This window comes from Triplophysa dalaica, chromosome 14 (genome assembly GCF_015846415.1).
Source record: "Triplophysa dalaica isolate WHDGS20190420 chromosome 14, ASM1584641v1, whole genome shotgun sequence".
NCBI classification, from domain to species: domain Eukaryota; kingdom Metazoa; phylum Chordata; class Actinopteri; order Cypriniformes; family Nemacheilidae; genus Triplophysa; species Triplophysa dalaica.
This window is the reverse complement of record NC_079555.1, coordinates 15,413,415-15,433,863: the sequence shown is the minus strand read 5'-3', so window position 1 is coordinate 15,433,863 and position 20,449 is coordinate 15,413,415. Positions and strand designations below refer to the sequence as shown.

Sequence of the window (20,449 nt, the reverse complement as noted above, 5' to 3'; positions counted from 1 at the left end):
TCTACCTCCAACAAAAATCACTGCCAGCACAGCGCTATTATATTTTTACACCCGGATTGCCGTAAGTCCCGCCCTTGATTCGATTACTGCGTGCTGTGGCTGGTTAGGTTCTGTGAAGGACGGGTCAACTGTCAAATCACAGCTAAGGGAAAACATCCATTAGCAAATCGTTCTGCAGGAGGCGGGACATAACGGAGAAAACAGGTGGAAAAACCAACGCACGAGTTCACGAGAGATGTCCATTTATGGGAAAGATGCCATTATAGTATGATTGCATAAAAGAGGACAGGTTATTACCTGCTAATAGATTATTTTTTAATATATTAACGTGAAAAAACTTATATATATCAATGTGTTAATGTTCTTATAAAGGCTGTAGCCTATGTGCTGTCCAAATACAGTAGTGTCAGTGTATTCACAAATCAATGTTATTTTTCTTGTTTTCATGTTTTCTTTCTCCCTGTTTTTATGTCTTGTCCACTGTTGGTTTTGAAATGTATTTTCTGTAAGGTTGTTTGCAAAAATGCAAAATTGTATTGCTATAAAACAACATTTAATTGAAATTTGAATAAGAAAGTTGAAATCCAAAATGACATTTGAATGATGTTGACATACTCAATGTAAGCTCTAGTAATCCTTGTTTATTCAAAATGTGCATCAGTTTATCAATTCAAACAACACAAACTAAAATTAATATTTGTTTAAAGACTCCCTTAATGTACAAATGTTCCACAGCAGGACAATATAATGCATAACATGTGAGATTTGAGATACAAGTTAAAACAGGCAGATCCCTCATGAATTTATTACTCATCCTTATCACACGTTATAAAGTATCCTTGCGACGAAATTCATGTGCAGCTAAAACAGCAGTGTGTAATTGTTGCCACTGGCTGTGCAATAGTGGTAACGTAACATAAAATGGCTTTAATATGTCACCTAGCCTACTTGGTGATTTTCATGAGTAAACACAGGCATGAATAATATTTCAAACAAAAACTGTTCTGAGACTACAAATAACTCTCCTAAAAATTCCATTATCATTTACACATCCTAAAGTAGAGAAAAACTCCATGAGCTTTTCCTTAAAACACAGAAGACAGAATGTTAGAGACCAAACGCCGCAATCACTTCTCAGTTTCACCGTCTCTTTTTACTTGCAATAATGCAAGGGCAGACAGTCCCTATAAGAACTTCTATTATAGGAGGTCAACAAAATGGAAAAAATAAACGAGTAAATGATGATAGAAATTTCATTTTTGGCTAACTTATCCCTTTCACCGATGCAAGGCAGCATAAAGAAATCATGAAATACAAAAAAGAAAACTGCAATCAATACTATTTGAAATCAATGATAACATTCTGAATGACGCCAAGGTCGTGGGTTCGATCCCAGGGGATTGCACATTCTTAGAAAAAAAATCTATAGGATAATGCAATGTAAGTCGCTTTGGATAAAGCGTCTGCCAAATGCATAAATGTAAATGTCAGTTCAGAATCATGTGCAAATCATCATGTGCAAATGTATGTAAATTCAACAGGCATTAAGTATAAATGGAAGCGTAATTCCTCTGAGTAGATGATACAAATAGTGATCGATGAAAGAAGTATATCCCTGTTCTGTGTACCTGTGCATTTAGACCCCCAGAACAAGTATTCAGTAATGATTTACACACCACAGCGCCCCCTGGAGCACAAAGGCAAGAGTGCAAGGCAAATACCAAAAGAATCTTAAACTAGCAAACATATTTGTGATTGGTATTGGGGTTGATTTCTCTGCTGTATGAAGAGTCCCAGTCTCTCTCAAATACTGCTTGTAGCTGTTCCTGGACTGTAGGGCTTAGTGTCTGGGCTGAAGTCTGGTTTACCACTAATGCAGAGCCAGCGGTGTTCACAAAGTAGTCACCTGACCAATTAGAGGTACCTGAAAACACATGTGTTTCATTTGAAATAAATAAATAAAAAAGACGCATATAAATAAAGGCAATATTGACATTAAAGGATGAACTTCAAAGTCGTGTGTTGTGTTTATGCAAGTTACAGAAATGCAAAACCTGGAAATAAAATAACAAAAACCGAGTAAAACTTAAACAGTGCATACCTATATACGCAACCCGGTCTGTGACCATGTACTTGTTATGGTTGACTCTGGCATATGGAATTCCCTTCTGTTGCGGGTTGGACGGGACAGTAAAAATTTTCTGTGGAAAATTGTAATTAGTGAACTGAAGATTGATGGTGAGCATCTGTAGCTCGCAAAGAGGAAGGAAGAAGCTTTTGTCCATACATAACTATGAAGTTCTAAAGGGATAGTTTACTCAAATATCACAGAAAGAAAAATAAGAAGTCTTTCATGATTTATTTAACCTCATGTTATTTCCGACCTTTATATAAGTCTTTCATCTATGGAACACAAAAGAAGATATTTTGAGAAATGTCTGTTTTGTGTCCATATAATGGAAGTCAATGGGGTTCAATGTTGTTTGGTTACCAACGTTGTTTGGTTACCAACGTTCTTCAGAATATCTTTTGTGTTCTGCAGATAAAAGAAAGTCACACGAGATCGGAATAACACAAGTATACAGTAAATTTTTGGGTGAAATAATCATTAACTGCACACTACCCAGGGAATGATGACCAAACGCAAACACTACTTCTAGCAGAACCTGAATAACATGATGTTCCAGGGAACAACACCTCTCGACTGGACACTCACCACCTGAACATTCAGCTTGTTGTTTTCTCGTAAGGAAGCGAGTGAGCGAAGGAAAGGGAACATGATTGGATTGCTGCTTTCCCAGCAACTGATCAGCAGACGCACACGAATCTTACGCTCGTAAGCCACACGCCGCAGTTGGGTGTCAATATCTGTCCAGTACCTGCAAGAAATAGACAACACCACAGTCAGAGATGTTCAAAAGCAGCCTAGACAGAGAAGACGTTTAAAATGTTTATATCATAATATTTCAGTCTTGAGGTCCACTTGATTTCTTTGATTTAAAATTCTCTAATCCTCTCAGGCACTTTTTGGCTAAAGAAGGAGTACACGTATATTACAGACCTTTTAGATTTGGAGTACTCCATTGTAGGAAGATAGTTCATCACGGCAATGTATACAAACTGTTGAGCATCACCGATCACACTGAGGATAGACTGCAGATCAGGAGTTCTTCCCTCAGCACATAATGATGGAGGAGAGCTCTGTGTGCGACAGATAGACACTTATACTTCCGATACCTGAGTCACTAATTCCCATACTGAAACATTGAAATATATTCAACCAATTCAAAAAGCAATTACAGTACCGTAACAACATGCTAACAGTTTGTCTACAGTGTGGTTATAGTTATTGTAGATTTCATAAGGGGTCATCTGACACGGCTTAAACAAATATTATCATTTGTTTTAGATGTAACGCAAAGTGTATACACGATTAAGGTTCAAAAACGCTGTATTTTCTATTGTTCCAACACTTTCATTTTTGCAATTATGTGTCTAATACATGCATGGGCAGCTAATAACACACCAAAGACACAGAAATACATGTGTTTTCACCATATGACCCCTTTAAAGGTGGGAGGGTTTTCTCTTACTGATAGATAGACACTGGAGTCAGTCCCATTGAGTAACATCTGCATGGGTGTCTCCTTGTTGTACAGGGTGGAGTAGTTGCTGGGCCAGTGGGCGGGAACTGTTTTGGTCTGATTCAGGTACCAATAGGCTTCGAAAATCTTCCCAAGGTCTTCAGCGAGACAGCCGCAGTCATACACAACTGCACCCAGCTCCTTTACCTGAGCAAAGGGGAAACAAAAAGTATAATACTCAACCACACTTTCCACCTTGAGTTGGGGTAGTAAACAACGCTCTAGCTACATTAAAAAATACATCAAACAATGCACAAAAAAAAGACACATTTGGCATAAGCAAGGACTAGTATTTTTATTACGACATTTCAAATATTGGTTACTTTTACTTTGAATGATGGATTTCAACACATTTGCAAATCATTTTAAAACGTTTTTTATAATTTCCTGTAGGGCATGGGCAGGTGAGCAAAGCATGAGATGAGGCATTTTACACTTATAGAAATATAAATGCCAAAAAAATGAAGACTGACCTGTGTTAGTGATCTCCAGTCCATATTGGCACTGCCTATGTAGATGTGCTTTTTATCCACAATCCAGAATTTGGTGTGCAGGACACCTGTAGTCAGCTCTCGCATATTCACCATCCGCACATCAGCACCTACGACAGGTGAAACATCATAACGTTGTAAAGACCCTTTTAAAATCATTCGAAACTCACTCACAACTGTATGTGAGTTTCAATATGAATATATTTCATAACAATATGAAAGCATATTTCAATGCGTCTCTCAACTACAACAAAACACCTGATGTTGTTTTTTGGTCTGGCTGTTTGTTAGCATAACAGAATCAAAAGCAGTTTTGACATACCCGAGTTCATGAGGAACAAAATGTCATCTAGAGGTTTCGATTCCGATGGTGTATCGACCGCAACTCGAACAGATACTTTCCCAGAGAGCCGTCCTAATTCCTGCAGAATCTCCTTGCCCTAAAGAGTACAAATCATTTAAGACTTCATTGATGATTTCTTATCTATTAGTCAGCGGGAATTAAGATAACTCAAACTACAAACCTGATTGGCCGTGGGCTCATGTGTTTTTGTGTCACTGTTGGTAAGAGTCCAATAGAAGGAAGCGATATCAAGGCTGCTTTGAGCAGCAGATATTAGATTGAGCCAGGCTTCATATATGGATTGGTGAGTGGTCGAGGAGTTAAAAACAAGTCCCTCGGGAATACTCTCCAACAAAACAATCCTGTGAATGACAAGAGGAACTTTCAAAGACCTTACTGAAAGTGCACACCTTAATAAAAGTGGAGATGTGAAACCGTGGGTAGTGGTAAACCTCATTTACCAGTGGACCACTAAAACACTAAAGCAACTTGAATCACAATGAACGTCTACCTGCAGGGATCAGTGCAGGTTTCTCTGATCAGAGGACGTTCATGTGATTTGGAGGAGGTTGTTGCCATAGGAATAAGCAGCGTTTGGAGGGACAGAAGTATCAACAGCACTGTGGTTAGACAGGTAAGGATGATCAAGCACCTGTAATACTAAACACACAGATGAACAGATCAAAACTTGTCTGGACAATAGAGATAGGCATAACGTAAAGTTGGTTATTAATGCAGAACAAAACCAGACAGGGTGAGTAGGACATGTTTTTGGGAATGGGACAAGCTTGCAATACAGAGTTCATTATTATTCATCCTTTTGTTTTTCATTTTTTTCCTCTGCAGAACACAAAAGAAGATACTTTGAAGAATGTTAGTAACAAAACAATGGCATACCCGTTGATTCGCATTGGTTTTGAGTGTATACAATAAAAGTGAATGGGTACCCCCATTGTTCAGTCAGCAACATTCTTCAAAATATCTTCTTTTGTGTTCTGTTCTGCAGAAGTCATACAGGTTTAAAGTGATTTTTGGGCGCACTGTCACTTTAAGACCAGTTAATTGTACATTTGCACATTGATTACATGGCTGTTTACCAGATAAATTAATTATTAGACATAAAATATTGAGAAGAAAGAGACCACAGAAACACAAGATAACAGCAATGTGAGTCAAGCAGGAAATTTTATCATTTAATTGCCATTGTACAGAAATATTTGACAATAAATGTTGTGATTTAAAGACAACAAATGGACAGTCGGAAATAATACCTTTTGTGAGTTGTATTGTGCTTCTCCTTTCCTTGACTCCACATCAACCATCTTGAGTAAGATTTGAAAAAAAAAACTGGTTAACCACACAAATGCTTCACCTGAAATGAATAATCTGTCATCATTTATTCACCCTCTTGTTGTTTCAAACCTTTATGACTTTCTTTCTTCTGCAGAACACAAAAGAAGATATTTTGAAGAAAGTTGGTAACCGACCAGCACTGGTCCTCATTCACTGCTATTGTTGTACACAAAACGGATGCAGGTGAATGGGGGCCAGTTAACAACATTCTTCAAAATATCTTCTTTTGTGCTCTGCAGAAGAAAGATAGTCACACAGGTTTGAAATGACAAGAGGGTGAGTAAACGATGACTGAATTCATTTTTTTTGTGAACTATCACTTTAAGTATGTTTGTGCAATAGATAAAACAAAAGATCTCTATCAAAGTGAGTGTAAAATACGTGAACAACAACAAAAATTCTAAACAAATCCAATTCAAAGCATCAATAAAAATGCAAGATATTACGCACCTTTTCGTATGGAATATCTGACTTCATGCTGTCAAGGTTTGCCGGCACAATTGAAGGAAACGCGTATCCTAAAAAGTGCAACAAGAGTGGATCATCACACTGTGTGTTTGGAGCTTTCCCTGTGTGTCTGTTTGTGTATGGAATCATTGTTGTCAAGTGTCAAGCATTTCTATAGCCAGGCCTTTCGCTAGGTGGAAATACAGAAATAGCCGGGTGTCAGCATTAGTGGCTACAGATGCAACGGCCAGGTGACGGACCGACGAGCAGTTTTGATGAGCTTGGCAAATCTTGCACACACAAAAACTGGTATTGTGCAATGTTGCCTGCCCTGAAAGTGGAAGTGTTTTTGAAGATGCAGAGGAAAAAAGGAAGAACTGCAGGTTACACAGTGACAGTCATGAGCCTGTGGTCACGTGCCTTAAGTTACTGACAGTAATGCAATCTTAAGTTCCTTCTGATCTGGTGTTTTCTGTTTTGGGATGATTAATGCTGACTGATCCTTTTGACTAGAGCTTTTTTACAGTGCATACATTAACAGGGCATACATGTCCTGTATGAATTGTTGATTGTATGGATTTAACATATACCTCAGAAGGCCATTCAATCGTCTTCATTCAGACCCCCGTGAAGTGCATCTCGTGACACAACTGGCCACAACATTCAAATGATTGGGTCTTGTGTATAAAACCATACAATACATTGAAAAAATACAAAGTAGCATTGTCCTGCTAATATAAAAGAGTTGATCAATAACACTACAATATGCAATACTAATACTAACTATGGTGATTTGTTTGTCTGCTTACCAACACTACATTGTTCTTTCAGTGTGTTGTGTTAGTGTGCATATACGAAACAACACATTTGAAATCATATGCCAATTGTTGCTTTTATCATCGATATACTGTTCAACATGTAGCTTATTTAAAAGAAACGAAATACATACATACCTGTGTTCTTAAATCATCTCGTGAATCGGAGCTGTATTGTTGGCGATCAATGACATCTATTTAAAAACTAAAACAATGAAGTGAAAGTTCGTGTTTGTAAAGTCAGAAAGATCGTTCAGCACGAGTTCCTTGTGAACTGTAAGCTCGGTGTGGGGTCACGTGACCAGACTCAACAATGTAACCTATAGGAAAAGGGGAAGGACGTGACGTATGTGAGGATATGTTTACAATGTAACATCTTGTAGACCCTTGTCAGTTATGTTACGTAATAGTTCATTTGTTGAATTAATGTTTGTATTTTTGTAGCGCATAGATCATGTTAGGAGCGACACATGCACAATAAAAGTCTTATCAGTTTTGGCTCATTTCTCTAGTGTGGTTAAAAAGTTGTTATTTTTTGTATTGCCATTTTTTTAAATCTCACCGTAAACTGCTCAAATAATTAAGTATAATGATATCGTCTTTTTATTGAATTATTAGCATTTTTTTCCGATTAATTGAATTTTGAGATAATATTATTCAATTCTTTTTTAGCTTTAAGCTATCAGGGAAGATTTCCCACGTTGTCATCAAGCTTTGATCTCAATATGTGTAAAGTCGTATATAAAAATACATCAATAGGCAGTTGATGTGCCATGCAGTCATTTCAGCCAGCGATAAAAGTTTCTCCAGCAGAGGGTAATGTAGGACTACACTTAAAGGTTAAAAGTATAGTAAATGCTTAAAAGTTAAATGCACATATAACTACAATTTGAATGTGATGCCGTTGCAAATAGTGGAAAAGCAGATATAGGAATTTAATTCTTAATGAAATGTTCAGCCAAGTTGTGTCATGTGTCATAGCCTATTTAACGATTTTTGCTAAAACTAAGGTAGGCATAATTTGTAAATAAATATTTTTTCTTTTCATTTTCCATTTTATTTTAGTTGTTTATTATAATTTAATTTCTTTTTATTGTTTTATTTTATTTTATTTTACGAAATAGGCCCTACAAAGTAATGTCTTCCGAAATGCTAAGCATACACCGCCTAAAATTACAATTTAAATAAGCAAACAATGTCATTTTTCATGTCCCATAGTTGAGTGTTTTAGTGAGCGTGCAGACCGGTATATCTGCCCTCGGGCATTGCGGCAGTTATGAGAGAATCAGGAAGCTGTCGGCGGTCCAGGATGCAGTCAGGTGTCTATTCTTAAAAGAAAATAATTGACCCTCCAGTTACTAACGGATCGTCAGAGAACCACCCTTCTTTTCACTTAAGCTTAAAAATTGTTTTTGTCTTTCCAGAGTAACCCTTAAGCTCTAACGAGATAAACAAACATAAATGTTCAACTGCATAAGGATAATTGTGTTTATCAGAAATGGTTATTGTATCCTGCTCAGGTTTAGTCAAAACATGTCGGCTATCACATTTCTTAATTCTGGTAATCAAAAACGTTGCCCAACCACATATAGGTCTATTTAGCCTATAAGAATGTTAGCTTTATATAAGGACACTTTTATGATCCACATCCTGCTTTAATAGAATATCATGACCTCAACATTAGGAATTTGTCATGTCTTAATGCCAAATTAAAACCAGTCAGAATTGGCAAATAATAACACAAATCTTTATTAAAGATTTCTAAAATTATATTCCTGTTGTGAATTTAATTTGAAAGTAGGCCTATATTTAAATGTACGGATACAACTGTTGCTTAATCTTTAATTGTAAGAAGACAGCCTAGCATGAAATGTCATGCAAACATTAAAATAATGTAAAAAGTAATTAGCCTACTTTGTACATTTTATAAAGAGCCCTCACAAATGATTCTCCCAGAGGGACATAATAAAACAGGTTGTTGTCTTTACACCTGTTGGTGCCGTAAGAGGTTTAACCATCTATGACATGTCTATTTGTATCACAGTAGAGGGAGCGAGTGATGTGTGTACATTACAACAGGTTACTTCATTAGAATATGCACCTATGCAAGCAGACACTTTACAGGAGTGGAAGAAATGTAAGTGAGCTTCGAAACCACCGTGTCCAGTAGTGCATTTTGAAAAAATATATATTTGAATCGATTTTTTTAGGAAATACAAGCTTCTTAAAACGAATCAAACCAAGCCATTGTCTGCTTAATGGAAGAGTGTAATTACATACAAGTTTAAATATTGTGGAGAATCCCTCATAATGCCTGCGTTTTCCTGTCTCAGGTTTCACTCACCTGTACACATCATAAACCCAGGTTAGTTATTTCCCACCTGCCCATGCTTTTACCTGTTCTGAAACCCAAGCTGTTGTAAACCAGCCTTCCATAATTCGAAACTTATGCAATTTCCTGCCAGATGAAAGGACACTTTAAAAACATACTTTATTGGCATATACTGTATGTTCCCCTCCACCCTGCCTTTGGAAATCTCCTTCAAACAGCGCGCGCCTGTGCAGAGAGAGCAGAACTGTTTGCTCTCTGGGTCGGTATCTCTGATAAATGTTACCTGGTCCTGGTATGTTCTACAAAGTACCATAATAGAAAGACTCAAGTGTGGCGGGGTAAAATCAGCATGAAAGCACATTAAACATGCACACGCACAAACACACATGCGGGTTGGTGTAAATGTTGACCCAGAGTGATTGTAGGCATGTGTTGTTAGATGTGTCAGATACAGGGGAAACTCTTCACCTTTGCTTATTTGTCTTCAGACTTTTTCTGCTAGTTTGAACAGGGAAACGAGAGAAGCCTATACGTCTGCGAGGACCCAAACACGGAAGTAACCAGGACACACCCGGAGTCATAAAGTGTGGCAAAGGGCCAAACCTTTGGATCGCAGATAGGTTGGCAATACCTGAAGCACAACTCCTGGTAAATGAACAATAGTTCTAAAGAACAGAGAGATTAATGTGTTAATGTTAGAAAGGTAATAAGCATTACTCTCTCATATGACACGAAATACAGTAGCCTTTACATTTTCATCCTTTTCGTATGACCTGAGTCCATTGTGATGCTGTCCATTCTTGCTTATTTGATTAAATATGACACCGCTTTTAACCATTTTTTCTTTATAATATTAATATTTTTTGAATCATTGACCAAACTGTTTCAAAAACGTACGGACTTAATACAAATGCTGTACATGTTGTGGGTGGGAACCAGACCACATTTAAGCTCTTGAAATGTTTCGGGCTCTTTAAATGTGGCTGTGAAATAACTTGCACATCAGGTTGGTGCATTGGCCACAGAGATCTGCACCTGCCTCATCTCTGACCAGGATGCGGTTTTTCAATTGCCGTCTATTGTCAAAGTCACATTGCGTGGAAAAGCTCTAGACACAACGTGTACACGCCCGCTGCATTTATATTACACAGCCTCTGGCGGCCTCGCCCTTCCCAATACACTTTTAATCTAGTTTATCTCCTACAGTCATGTTCTCACTGCTGAGATGTTTGAGCCAGACCTTCATTAAAAGCATTATTATGATTTATGATGCCTAATAGGATTTTGGTGCTTTTGTTTAAGGGTGGTTTGTGACAACATATTACCCCTGTTCTTTCAATTCAATATTAAAATGAATCTAAATTAAATTGATAGAAAACTATTCTGGAAGTATTTTTTCTATTAGATGGAAAATGCTTCACAAATGCATTATACAATAAACCTTTATTTATGTTCATATGAACTGATCGGGGGGCAGAACTTTAAAACCCCAGGTAAATTTTTCTATTTACACAGGTCGAACTACACTAGAGCATTCAACAAATGTTTACTGGCTCACTTGATTCAGAAAACACAGTAACAAAACCAGGAAGCCAAATTAAAATGCTGAAAAAATACAATAAATTATTCTCAATGTAAAAATTGAGCATGCTTGTAAAATTGTCATAATGCCACACAGAAATTGATGGTTAAACTTAAAAATGTGTATGAACTAATTCAAATTAAAAATGTTAAAATAAAGAACAATAAACATATAAGTCAACTTAATGAGAAATCCAATGAATTTTAAATTTGAAAGCAACAATGTTTAAGCTGAACCAACACAAAACAAAAAATATTTTTTTACACTCCACCTACTGTATACATCTCGAAAAACAGAAAAAAGGTTTAAAATTGCACCTTTTTTGTTGCTCTGGTGGTAAGGTAACCTTTAAAAAGTATACAGACCATAATATAATGTTGTTCCTTTTTGGGTACATTATTGTGCCCTAATGACCTATTGGTTAGATGTTTGGAACCCCCAATATTTAACTTGTACACAATAGGTCCTTAAGGAGCACAATAGGTATGTCCCCCAAAAAGGTTGTATTCCCCTTAAATGTACAAAAAGAAACCTTAAGGGTACCACTCCAGTGACAGAAAGGTCAAATTTTAACCCTTTTTACTGACAGTGTGGACTTGGTGACCCCAGTATGAGCATTGATGTGTGGGTGAAAGAAACTCCAAGAAATAGTTTTTTGAACAGTTTGTTCACTGAGGTGAAGGCTACAGAAGATGGGTCATTATGGGATGCTGGGGGCGGTGAGAGGGTAAATGGGGGGGGGGGGGGGTGGGGTGTTGGGGGTGTTAAAGGTGTAGAGTGGCATAAGTGACTCATTACTCCATGGATCAAGGATGGTGTTCGGGAAGAGGTGGATCTTAAAAACCTGGTTATTGATCCAAACTTCTGCGTGTAGCCCACTGTCATGTGTCACAGGCAGAGTCTGATAAGCTAAAATTGGGTAAAAGAGTATTTCAGATGTAGAAATCTTGCACTGTGTTTTAAATTTGATCATTTATACATTCCCACTGAAAAACTGAGTTGATCAGAGGTTGCTTTGGTTTAATTATCAGTTTAATCTCTGATGTTTTCCTAAAATGGCTTGGGAGCAACATAAATAGCAACAAACTTGATTTTTTTATAGGAATTGAGGTCGTATAGGTACATTTTAGTTGGATTTTGTTGAAATCTTATCAATAATAATATTGACTTTTGATTGAAGGATTAGCCAAGCTGATCTCACTTAGTGACATATTGCTGAGATCTGGTCTGAATCTCCAATGGAGACAATCATGAGGTTTCTATATGGTTTCTGTAAAAAGAAATTTGTAGAAAGCAGAAGTTTCCAGTTGCTCTCCCTTTAATCTCATTTGTGTCTAGGACAAATAATTGAGATCTGAAACGGGTTGGTTCCAAAAAGGAAATGTCTTTCCTTATTTACTCATGACATTCAAAACCAGTATGGCTTTCTTCTGCAGATCAAAAAGAAGATATTTTGAAGGACGTTGGTAGCCAAACAACATTGGAACCCATTTCTCAAAACGTCTTCTTTTGTGTTTCACAGAAGAAAAAGTCACACACAGGTTTTGAATGACATAAAGACAGGATAGTTGATGTTAATGTGTGACACTGGATCAGAAATGATGCATTTTACGCAGATGAAACTCGTGTCTCTTAGTAACGTCAGATTGCTGAAATCTCTAAAACACCTCCTCCAATCCTGACTGTTTTGTGGTTGATCTCTCTTCCCCCTCTGCCCGGTTATGTCTAGTCTTATCAGCAGTCGTCCTTGGCCCCCACACCTGTGACAGAGGGCCACAGCTCAGTGCCAGGCTACTTATTAACCAGTATTTCCTCCTGCACAACAGACACAGCTGAGTTTGGAGGCCGCACGCTCACACCAGGCCATCAGTCTGGGCCTCGGCCACCGAGCTCTCATGGGATTTGGGTCAGAGTGCAGGCCTAGCAGGGTTATATAACTTTGAAAATATTCTTAAAATAAATCAACTCCGGACAGTTTTCAGACTGAACTACCAACTTAAAATGATTAGAATGTTTTTATGTTATGAGGTAAGGTCTGATGGTCGCAATTGGGATTGTGGTCTTGGCTACAAACATCATTTAAATAGGTTTTGGGGGTACCTGATCATTTGTGTATTGCAGATGTTATGCTGCACTCTGACTAATCGACCGGACAGCAATACTATTAAAATGTTACGTCATCCCCTCACTGCCCCCGTATTGCACCGGATGACTCAAGTTTTCTCACAAACGTCTTCGTTTTTTTACTTCCTGAAGGAATGTTGCCATAGCAGTGTTAGAATTTAATGCTTTTGTTGGGTGGAGCTCAGAATTGGTCATTACAGAAAGATCCTTCATCTTACCTGCCGGGGGGTTTGCGCTCAGAACCGAGACCTGACCAATCATTAATAAAGATGGTATGTGACTGTGTTATCAGTTGGCTTTGGTCCAGGCCTCTGAGTGGAGACCGAAAGAGTGTTATCTGTCCAAGGTGGACGACACAAGCACCTCTTAACCTCTTTAACTTTCACAATAAATGCTCAAGAGAACACTTAGCAGAACCAGAGGTCGCCCAATAAACTTTAGTTGGCGAAATGGCATTTGCATGTTTTGAACGTTGCACTTCAACTTCGCTCTTAAACGTGTTCATTTGCATGAGTTCTGAATCTTCGTGTTGGGTTTGGAGCATTTAAATGGACAAAATAATCAATGGATTATCAAGAACAACATTCAGAAAAGAACAGCCGTTGTTTTTCTGTGTAAAGATCATACATTGAAAACAAAGGCTGAAAACTGGAATATAAAAATGTAGGGGACTGATTTGTATCTTTCCCTATTGAACAAAGCCAGTTACAAGATAAATCAAAAATGAAAGGAACGAGAAGAATGGGAAATCAATGTGGGTAAAATATTTTAGATCAGTTAAGTCCTTCATGCAATATAAAAATGCACCAATTAGGTTTTTTTAATGTTGCTATTGTTTCTCGTTTGCATTAATAAATAAATAAACCAAATTAAGAACTAGATATTACATTTTCATTCAGAACGCAGAAGAAAATATTTTGCCACTGTTGTTTGCTTACCAAAACTCTGCAAAATATATTCTTTTGTTTTCTGCAGTAGATAGAAAGTCAGAAAGGTTTGAAATGACAAGAGGGAGAGAATTTTAATGTTGAAGTGAACTATTCCTTTTAATCAGAATATTTCAGAGATCTTCATTAAAGGTGCTGTGTGTCATTTTTTTGAGGATCTATTGACAGAAATGCAATATACATAACTATGTCTTCAGAGTATAAAGACCTATAAAGACTTACATAATTAAGAGTTATGATTTTATTACCTTAGAAACAGATATTTCTATCGACAAACATCTACGCGGGTTCCCTTACATGGAATTCGCAGTGTTGTTTAGACAGTAGCCCTAAACAGGCAAACGGCTCAGTGTACTTTTCGTAAATATGTTATCTCCTTCAGCAAAGAAGCAAAAAGGTGATGACATCTTAGTTCTGTGTCAGCCACCATAGTGCTTTGAAAGGGAGGGGGGACGGTGGAGGTGGTTTTCCAATTCCCAACCTCACCACTAGATGCAGCTACATTTTATACACTATACCTTTAAGCTTCCGTCAGCTATGAAAAGGAAACCCACAGGGAATACGTTTTTTATTCCTCTGGGCTGCATTTCTCAATATCGACAAATATTCTGGGTTAAACATTGTGTGGTTGTTTCTGTATAACTCTCCATATTAGTTAGTGCCCTGCCTCTTATCAAACACAAATCTATGTCTGGCTGAAACATCTCGACTTGTTCCAGTCGTTCACCTTCCATCAGGTACCGTGAAGAGAAGCAGAGGAGTGTCCTGAAAGAGCCAAATGCCGCAGTCTGTTTATGAAACTAAACTGTTGGGGATGCCAAAACTCAAAACTCATTTTACAGTGGCGCTTTGTTCCACTGGTTGAGTTGATGTTATTCCTGGTTAACATCATCCATCTACTACATTATTTTCTTTGCCATTGATGAAAGATTTTCTTCAACAAATGGGAAACCGGTTTTTCAAACATTTATAAGACGGTCAACACTGTTGCTTTGGCTAAGGTGTTTCACACGTATAAGGTGGCAGTTGTAGTTTATTCATCTTTGATAGTAAATTTAGCCATCTTTGTCTCGATGGGACTGCGAGAACAAGTGCACCTTGTCTGCTTACTTTTTTGTTATCGTTAACATTTTTTCTTAATCATAATTGCACCACAGTGTGCTTGATAAGCTTTATCAGACATTTATAAGTTATGAATGAATAGTAGAATTAATGACTGATATCAACCAAATTGAGAGAATCAGTCGTGATCAATCATCGTAATTGAGGAAGTTATTCAGTTCAGCAGAATGCAATATTTTCGATTAGCTTTTATTTTAGTGAAATGAAATGATGAAAACTTAACAACATTCACCTAAGATCAGCATCAGTTTGAACTTTAGATAGTGTCCCGCCACAAAGGTGCCCGTGCTTCTGAGAGCGTAGGCTATGTGTGTTTGCATTTACGTGTGCTGTATTACATGGGCTCTTTCAAGAGCAGTAATGAGAAGTGAGGTTACACTTACCTGACATCTCAGTGTTGGTCAGGGCAGGACTGTCTCTCACACAGGCCTCTAGTTGATCCCATTAAAAGCAATCAGTCTAGTGTTTGCACAGTGGTAAAAGCTTTAAAGCGGCCCTCCTCTCCCGCTTGCCTTCCCCCTGCTCCACAGCCAGGTGTGGGTCTTTCTGTTTTCTAAAGCACTGGCGTAAGAGCTGTTATTTTACTTTTCTAAATGAATGCATGTTAATTGATTAGTGCAGAAAGAGCTGTTGAAAAGAAACAAGGCAATAAATAAATGAAAGTATATTGACTTGGTGACATTTTCAACCTAATCTCACTGGAATTCAAACTATTTTACAAGGTGGCTAAAATGTACGTCATGAATCATACGAAAATGAAGATTTACTAGAAAAGAAGCAATACTGAAGGCCCACCCCTATCCCCGTCACCAAACCTGAAGTCACTCGCGCGAAAGCAAATCGTACTAAAATGTATGAATGATATCATACAAATTCATAAGAATCTTCTTAAGAATCAAAAGAAAATTTGCTACCTCGTAAAATTCCACCTCATTGTACATATTAATTAAAACTGTCTGTGACAACCTTTAAAGATTCTAAAAGTTCAACCTGAACACAAACATTTACAGATGGGTATCTATATAAAGTCACAAAGAGACATCACCTCAGAAATATCAATTCTCGATTGATTTAGGTAAAATTAAATCATTCATTAATGTCTGTTCGTACTATAGATTAAGAATTTTTTAATACACATTAAAAATGTTGGCATGGTCGGTCAAAGATGTCCCATTTTCTAGATTAAGTTAAAGGTAGCTCTTCCAAAGATGAACTGTCATCATTTACTCACCCTCATGTCTTTTCAAACCTGTACAACTTTCTTTCTTCTGAAGAACACAAAAGAAGATATTTGGAAGAATGTTGGCAACCAAACAATGTTGAACCCCATTTACTTGGATAGAGATTAAACCACTGAGACATTTCTCAAAATATCCTCTTTTGTGTTTTACAGAAGAAAGAGTCATGCACTGGAATTGTTGTCTATATTTTACCCAATCACGGGTGGAACATCCCAGCAATATTTAAAACTGACCAAAAAATAATTATGTATGGTGAGACAAATTTATTTTCTATGATGTCCAGATTTGTTCATTTTCAAATTACAGTCTATTTTTTATTTATTTATTTAAAATCATACTGCTTCCTTCTCTTCATACCAAATATCAGATTCGTTCTTGAATGCTTTGAAAGCCAAACACACGTCTGGCCTCATTATTGTCTGTTGTAGAAGTTCTGTCCGCTACATCTAATCAACTACACAGGTGTCAATGAACGGAGCCATCTGCCTGGTGAGTGAGCAAATAGTAGGTACAATACCTACAACCTGACCAACCACTCTTTCTCTTCTCTATCTCTCTCTCTCCCCCTCCCTCTCTCTGTTCTCAATCCCCTCTGTTTCTTTGGAGAGCTCAGGCATTGTATTTACCTGAGTAATCTCCCTCTATTCCCCTTCTTCATTCCATGCTGGAAGCTTTAGACCATCTATGGTCCCACCCTTCTTCTGATAAGGCTGTAGAAACAATTACGAACACTTCGAGACTTTGCTGTTTACATCAGTTAAGAACTCTAAAACAAACATGAAGCAAAGAAACCTGAAGCTAAACCCTTGGCTCTTCACGAAATGCTGATAATATAGAAAACACATACAGTATGTGCAGAGCTATCTGTCACTTGGCATATAATACTTCAATATTTGGCTCAAACTCAAGAAACATATCAAACACATTTCCAGGTTGTATTTAAAGTATAAAAAAATACATATTTTGCAATGAAATTAAGTATATTTCAGCATCTTTATAAATATTTTCATCATTCTTCTTAGTGAGATAAAACATAACATTAACTATTACATATTACTATATATATTTGAAATGTGTTTATGCTTATTAACAATAATAAATAAATCATACAAAATTAGTGCTGTCAAATCGATAGATTACAATTAATTGACTCCAATAAATGTTTGTGTTTATATATATGAGTGTGGTATGTATATTTAATCGATTTAACAGCACAAAAAAGAAGAGATTACTGTCAATTTTATTTAAAAAAATGATTTCCTAGTAGTCCCGAAGGAGGTGTGATGTGTAAATAAAGATATAATTTATTTAGTTTTATATATTTTTTATGTTTGTTTCAAATTTACCCATTTAACCACAAAATTATATGTTGTATACCCACACTGTACACACAGTAACCTTAAAAAGAGATTTTACATAACCTAAATCTTATGAATATATACTTTTTGGTATAACCTTATAACTATTGAGTTATGTTAAAATATATTTGTGACTAAAAATCTGCAAGCACATTAAGCACATGTTTTTGGTTTCCTGACAAAGCATTTTCTTTCACTGTGTGACCCTTAAATACACTGACCTGAATCTATTTGTATGCTCATAATAATGTCTATTCACCTGCACCTGTGTTTTTAGACACATTTAGCGCACCACGCTTTAAGGGTCCTGGCTGGTATTCTACCAAAGTGCAGGACACTTTGGTCCCTAAGACCCTCCACCCACATGCCATATTGAGCAAACACGACAAACAAACAGCGGGGTGTGCCTTAGATACCCCCTGTCTCTCTCTCTCTCTCTTATGCTCTCTCTCTCTCTTATTCTCTCACCCTCCTCCTCATGTCTCTCCAACTCCGAGCACTCCGCCCAGTGCCCAGGCCATTAGCAAACACTCAGAACAAAGGGGTGGATGAATAATCGGAGGGAAATGTCAACGTTTCATCATGGCCGCCCGACTGCAGCAGTTATCCATTAACCACACAGAGAAGTGCAGTATCGCTCAGCCAACTAAACCACAGCACTACAATAAGAGAGTTAGAGAGAGGCAGGTGAGGAGAAATAGGTTCCCTGTTAGAGAAAGAGAGAGAGAGAGAGAGAGAGAGAGTTACACTACACACATCTCACTTTATTTAATATATTTTATTATTATAATTATTTTTCTTTTCGTTTGTAGACATACTTGCACTATTTGTACGCAGCCCAGCTGCAAATGCTTTGGCAAAAGGAATGTACATTTTGTAATACAAAGAGAGAGAGAGAGAGAGAGAGAGAGAGAGAGAGAGAAAGAGAAAGAGAGATGTATTCAAATTTAAAAGATACATTTCTGGGAAAACTGAGTTCCCTGAGCAATGAAAGATCAACTGTTGAGATTTCATATTGCTATAGATCACACGTAATAGTTTTTTTAGTTAATACCTCTTTGCAAATGATGGCTATACCCACAAACTTAAAGTAAACCGTAAACTAAGTTTAGATTTAACCGCAATTATATCATTTTATTAGACCTGCACTGTACAAAAGACAGTGTGTTACAGCAAAATGTCTGGGGGAAGGGAAAGGTAGCACACCAGATTTTTTATTCCATATGAGGCAGAGCTGAGTCTATGTAGAGCTAGTGGCCTGAGCACAGGGTGGGGGGGGGGGGGGGGGGCTGGTAAATAAGATGTCTAATTCATGGACCGGATGTTTTGAAGGAAACTGTCAGAGGATGTCCCTGTACAGACCTGCTCACCGACTTTGCTCTTCCAACCTTCGTCTGCTTGTTGCCATACTCGTGCCGCTGTGTGGCAGCTTCATGAATGCGTAAATGCGTGTGTTTATTAAAGTGTATACGTTTGCAACGTATACACCCCAAGACGAATTTGCACACTTAAGACATATCCAGAATAAAAGTTTGTTTTTACATAATATAGGTCTGTGCATATTTATTTTGTATTTATAAACACAAACACATATAAACGTTGATAGATTTTTATGTTTTTCTTGAATATATGCTGTACATGTAAAGTATGTGTATGTGTTTCTGAATATAAAATGAATATGCACAGTACACAGACTTATTATGTAAACAAAAAGTTTTTATTCTGGATTTATTCAAATTTTTCAAATACACATTTGATTGGCTAGAAATGATTACACAATAAGAAAGAAAGCATTTGGACAGCTTCTATGCACATTATGCATCCGATTATGTGTTGAGTTAAATTGCAAAAATGACAAATAAAGGTGAAGTTAATTCTACAGAGGGTCAAACAGAATTTGTTTCTACCCATCTCTTCAGGTGATATTTTGTTGTCAAATGAATGATATTCAAGTTTAAAAGTCCCAAAAAATGTTTGGGTGCCCAGCCACTATGTGAACATACACAGCCAGCAAGGGATCATGGTGACGCCAGCGGCGGCAAAATATGTTTCAGTCTAATTCCTCATCTTTTAAAAATAACACCCAGAACACATCTTGGCATTGGTGGCTGTTCTTTTTCCGGCCATTAGTGTCCAAGGCAGGTAAGGATACTTCCTCTGTATGATGTTGGAAAATTAGGGTCAGGCCTAAACTGAGGTATGGAGGTTCTGGCCCCTGCGTTAAGTTTGCTAAACTTACCCACACAGGTTCAAGCGACATTAAAAAGCTATTTGCAGATTTTTTTCAGCTTGGAAGGTCCCTATGAGAGATAGAGAGTAAGAGCAGTTGGGAGAGAGAACAGTAAATGAGTCGGTGTTTTTTATTTAGTTTGGAGCAGAGGACCCAGAGCAGTGAAAAATCACCCGCCGTATCACTAATTCCGTCTCAGCAGCCACCGGACGAATGAACAGAACGGAGCAGTGTGCCACATTGCAGCGGACACACACACCATCACACACACTCCCTCTCTGTCTCTCGCACAAACTCACATGCAAACTCACAGTCGGGCGAAGGTGTCAGCTACACCGCACCCATCCTATGGAAGGAGACCCGTGTTCTAGTGCTTTTATGATGTAAAGCACCGGATTCTGTAATGTTTTTTCTCTGCCA

General features: G+C 37.5%; 1 protein-coding gene across 1 annotated transcript; it reads right to left on the bottom strand.

Moving 5' to 3' along the window:
* Positions 1-621: 621 nt before the first annotated feature.
* On the bottom strand, positions 622-7,383 carry pld3 (phospholipase D family, member 3). Its single transcript, XM_056766956.1, has 12 exons — positions 7,232-7,383; positions 6,282-6,349; positions 5,750-5,800; positions 4,990-5,138; positions 4,660-4,840; positions 4,458-4,575; positions 4,118-4,245; positions 3,594-3,791; positions 3,062-3,201; positions 2,717-2,879; positions 2,102-2,201; positions 622-1,924 (listed from the first exon to the last, which is right to left on the bottom strand). Exons 2-12 carry the CDS (start codon positions 6,306-6,308, stop codon positions 1,737-1,739), a joined length of 1,443 nt encoding a protein of 480 aa, XP_056622934.1. The 5' UTR covers positions 6,309-6,349; positions 7,232-7,383; the 3' UTR covers positions 622-1,736.
* Positions 7,384-20,449: the final 13,066 nt, after the last annotated feature.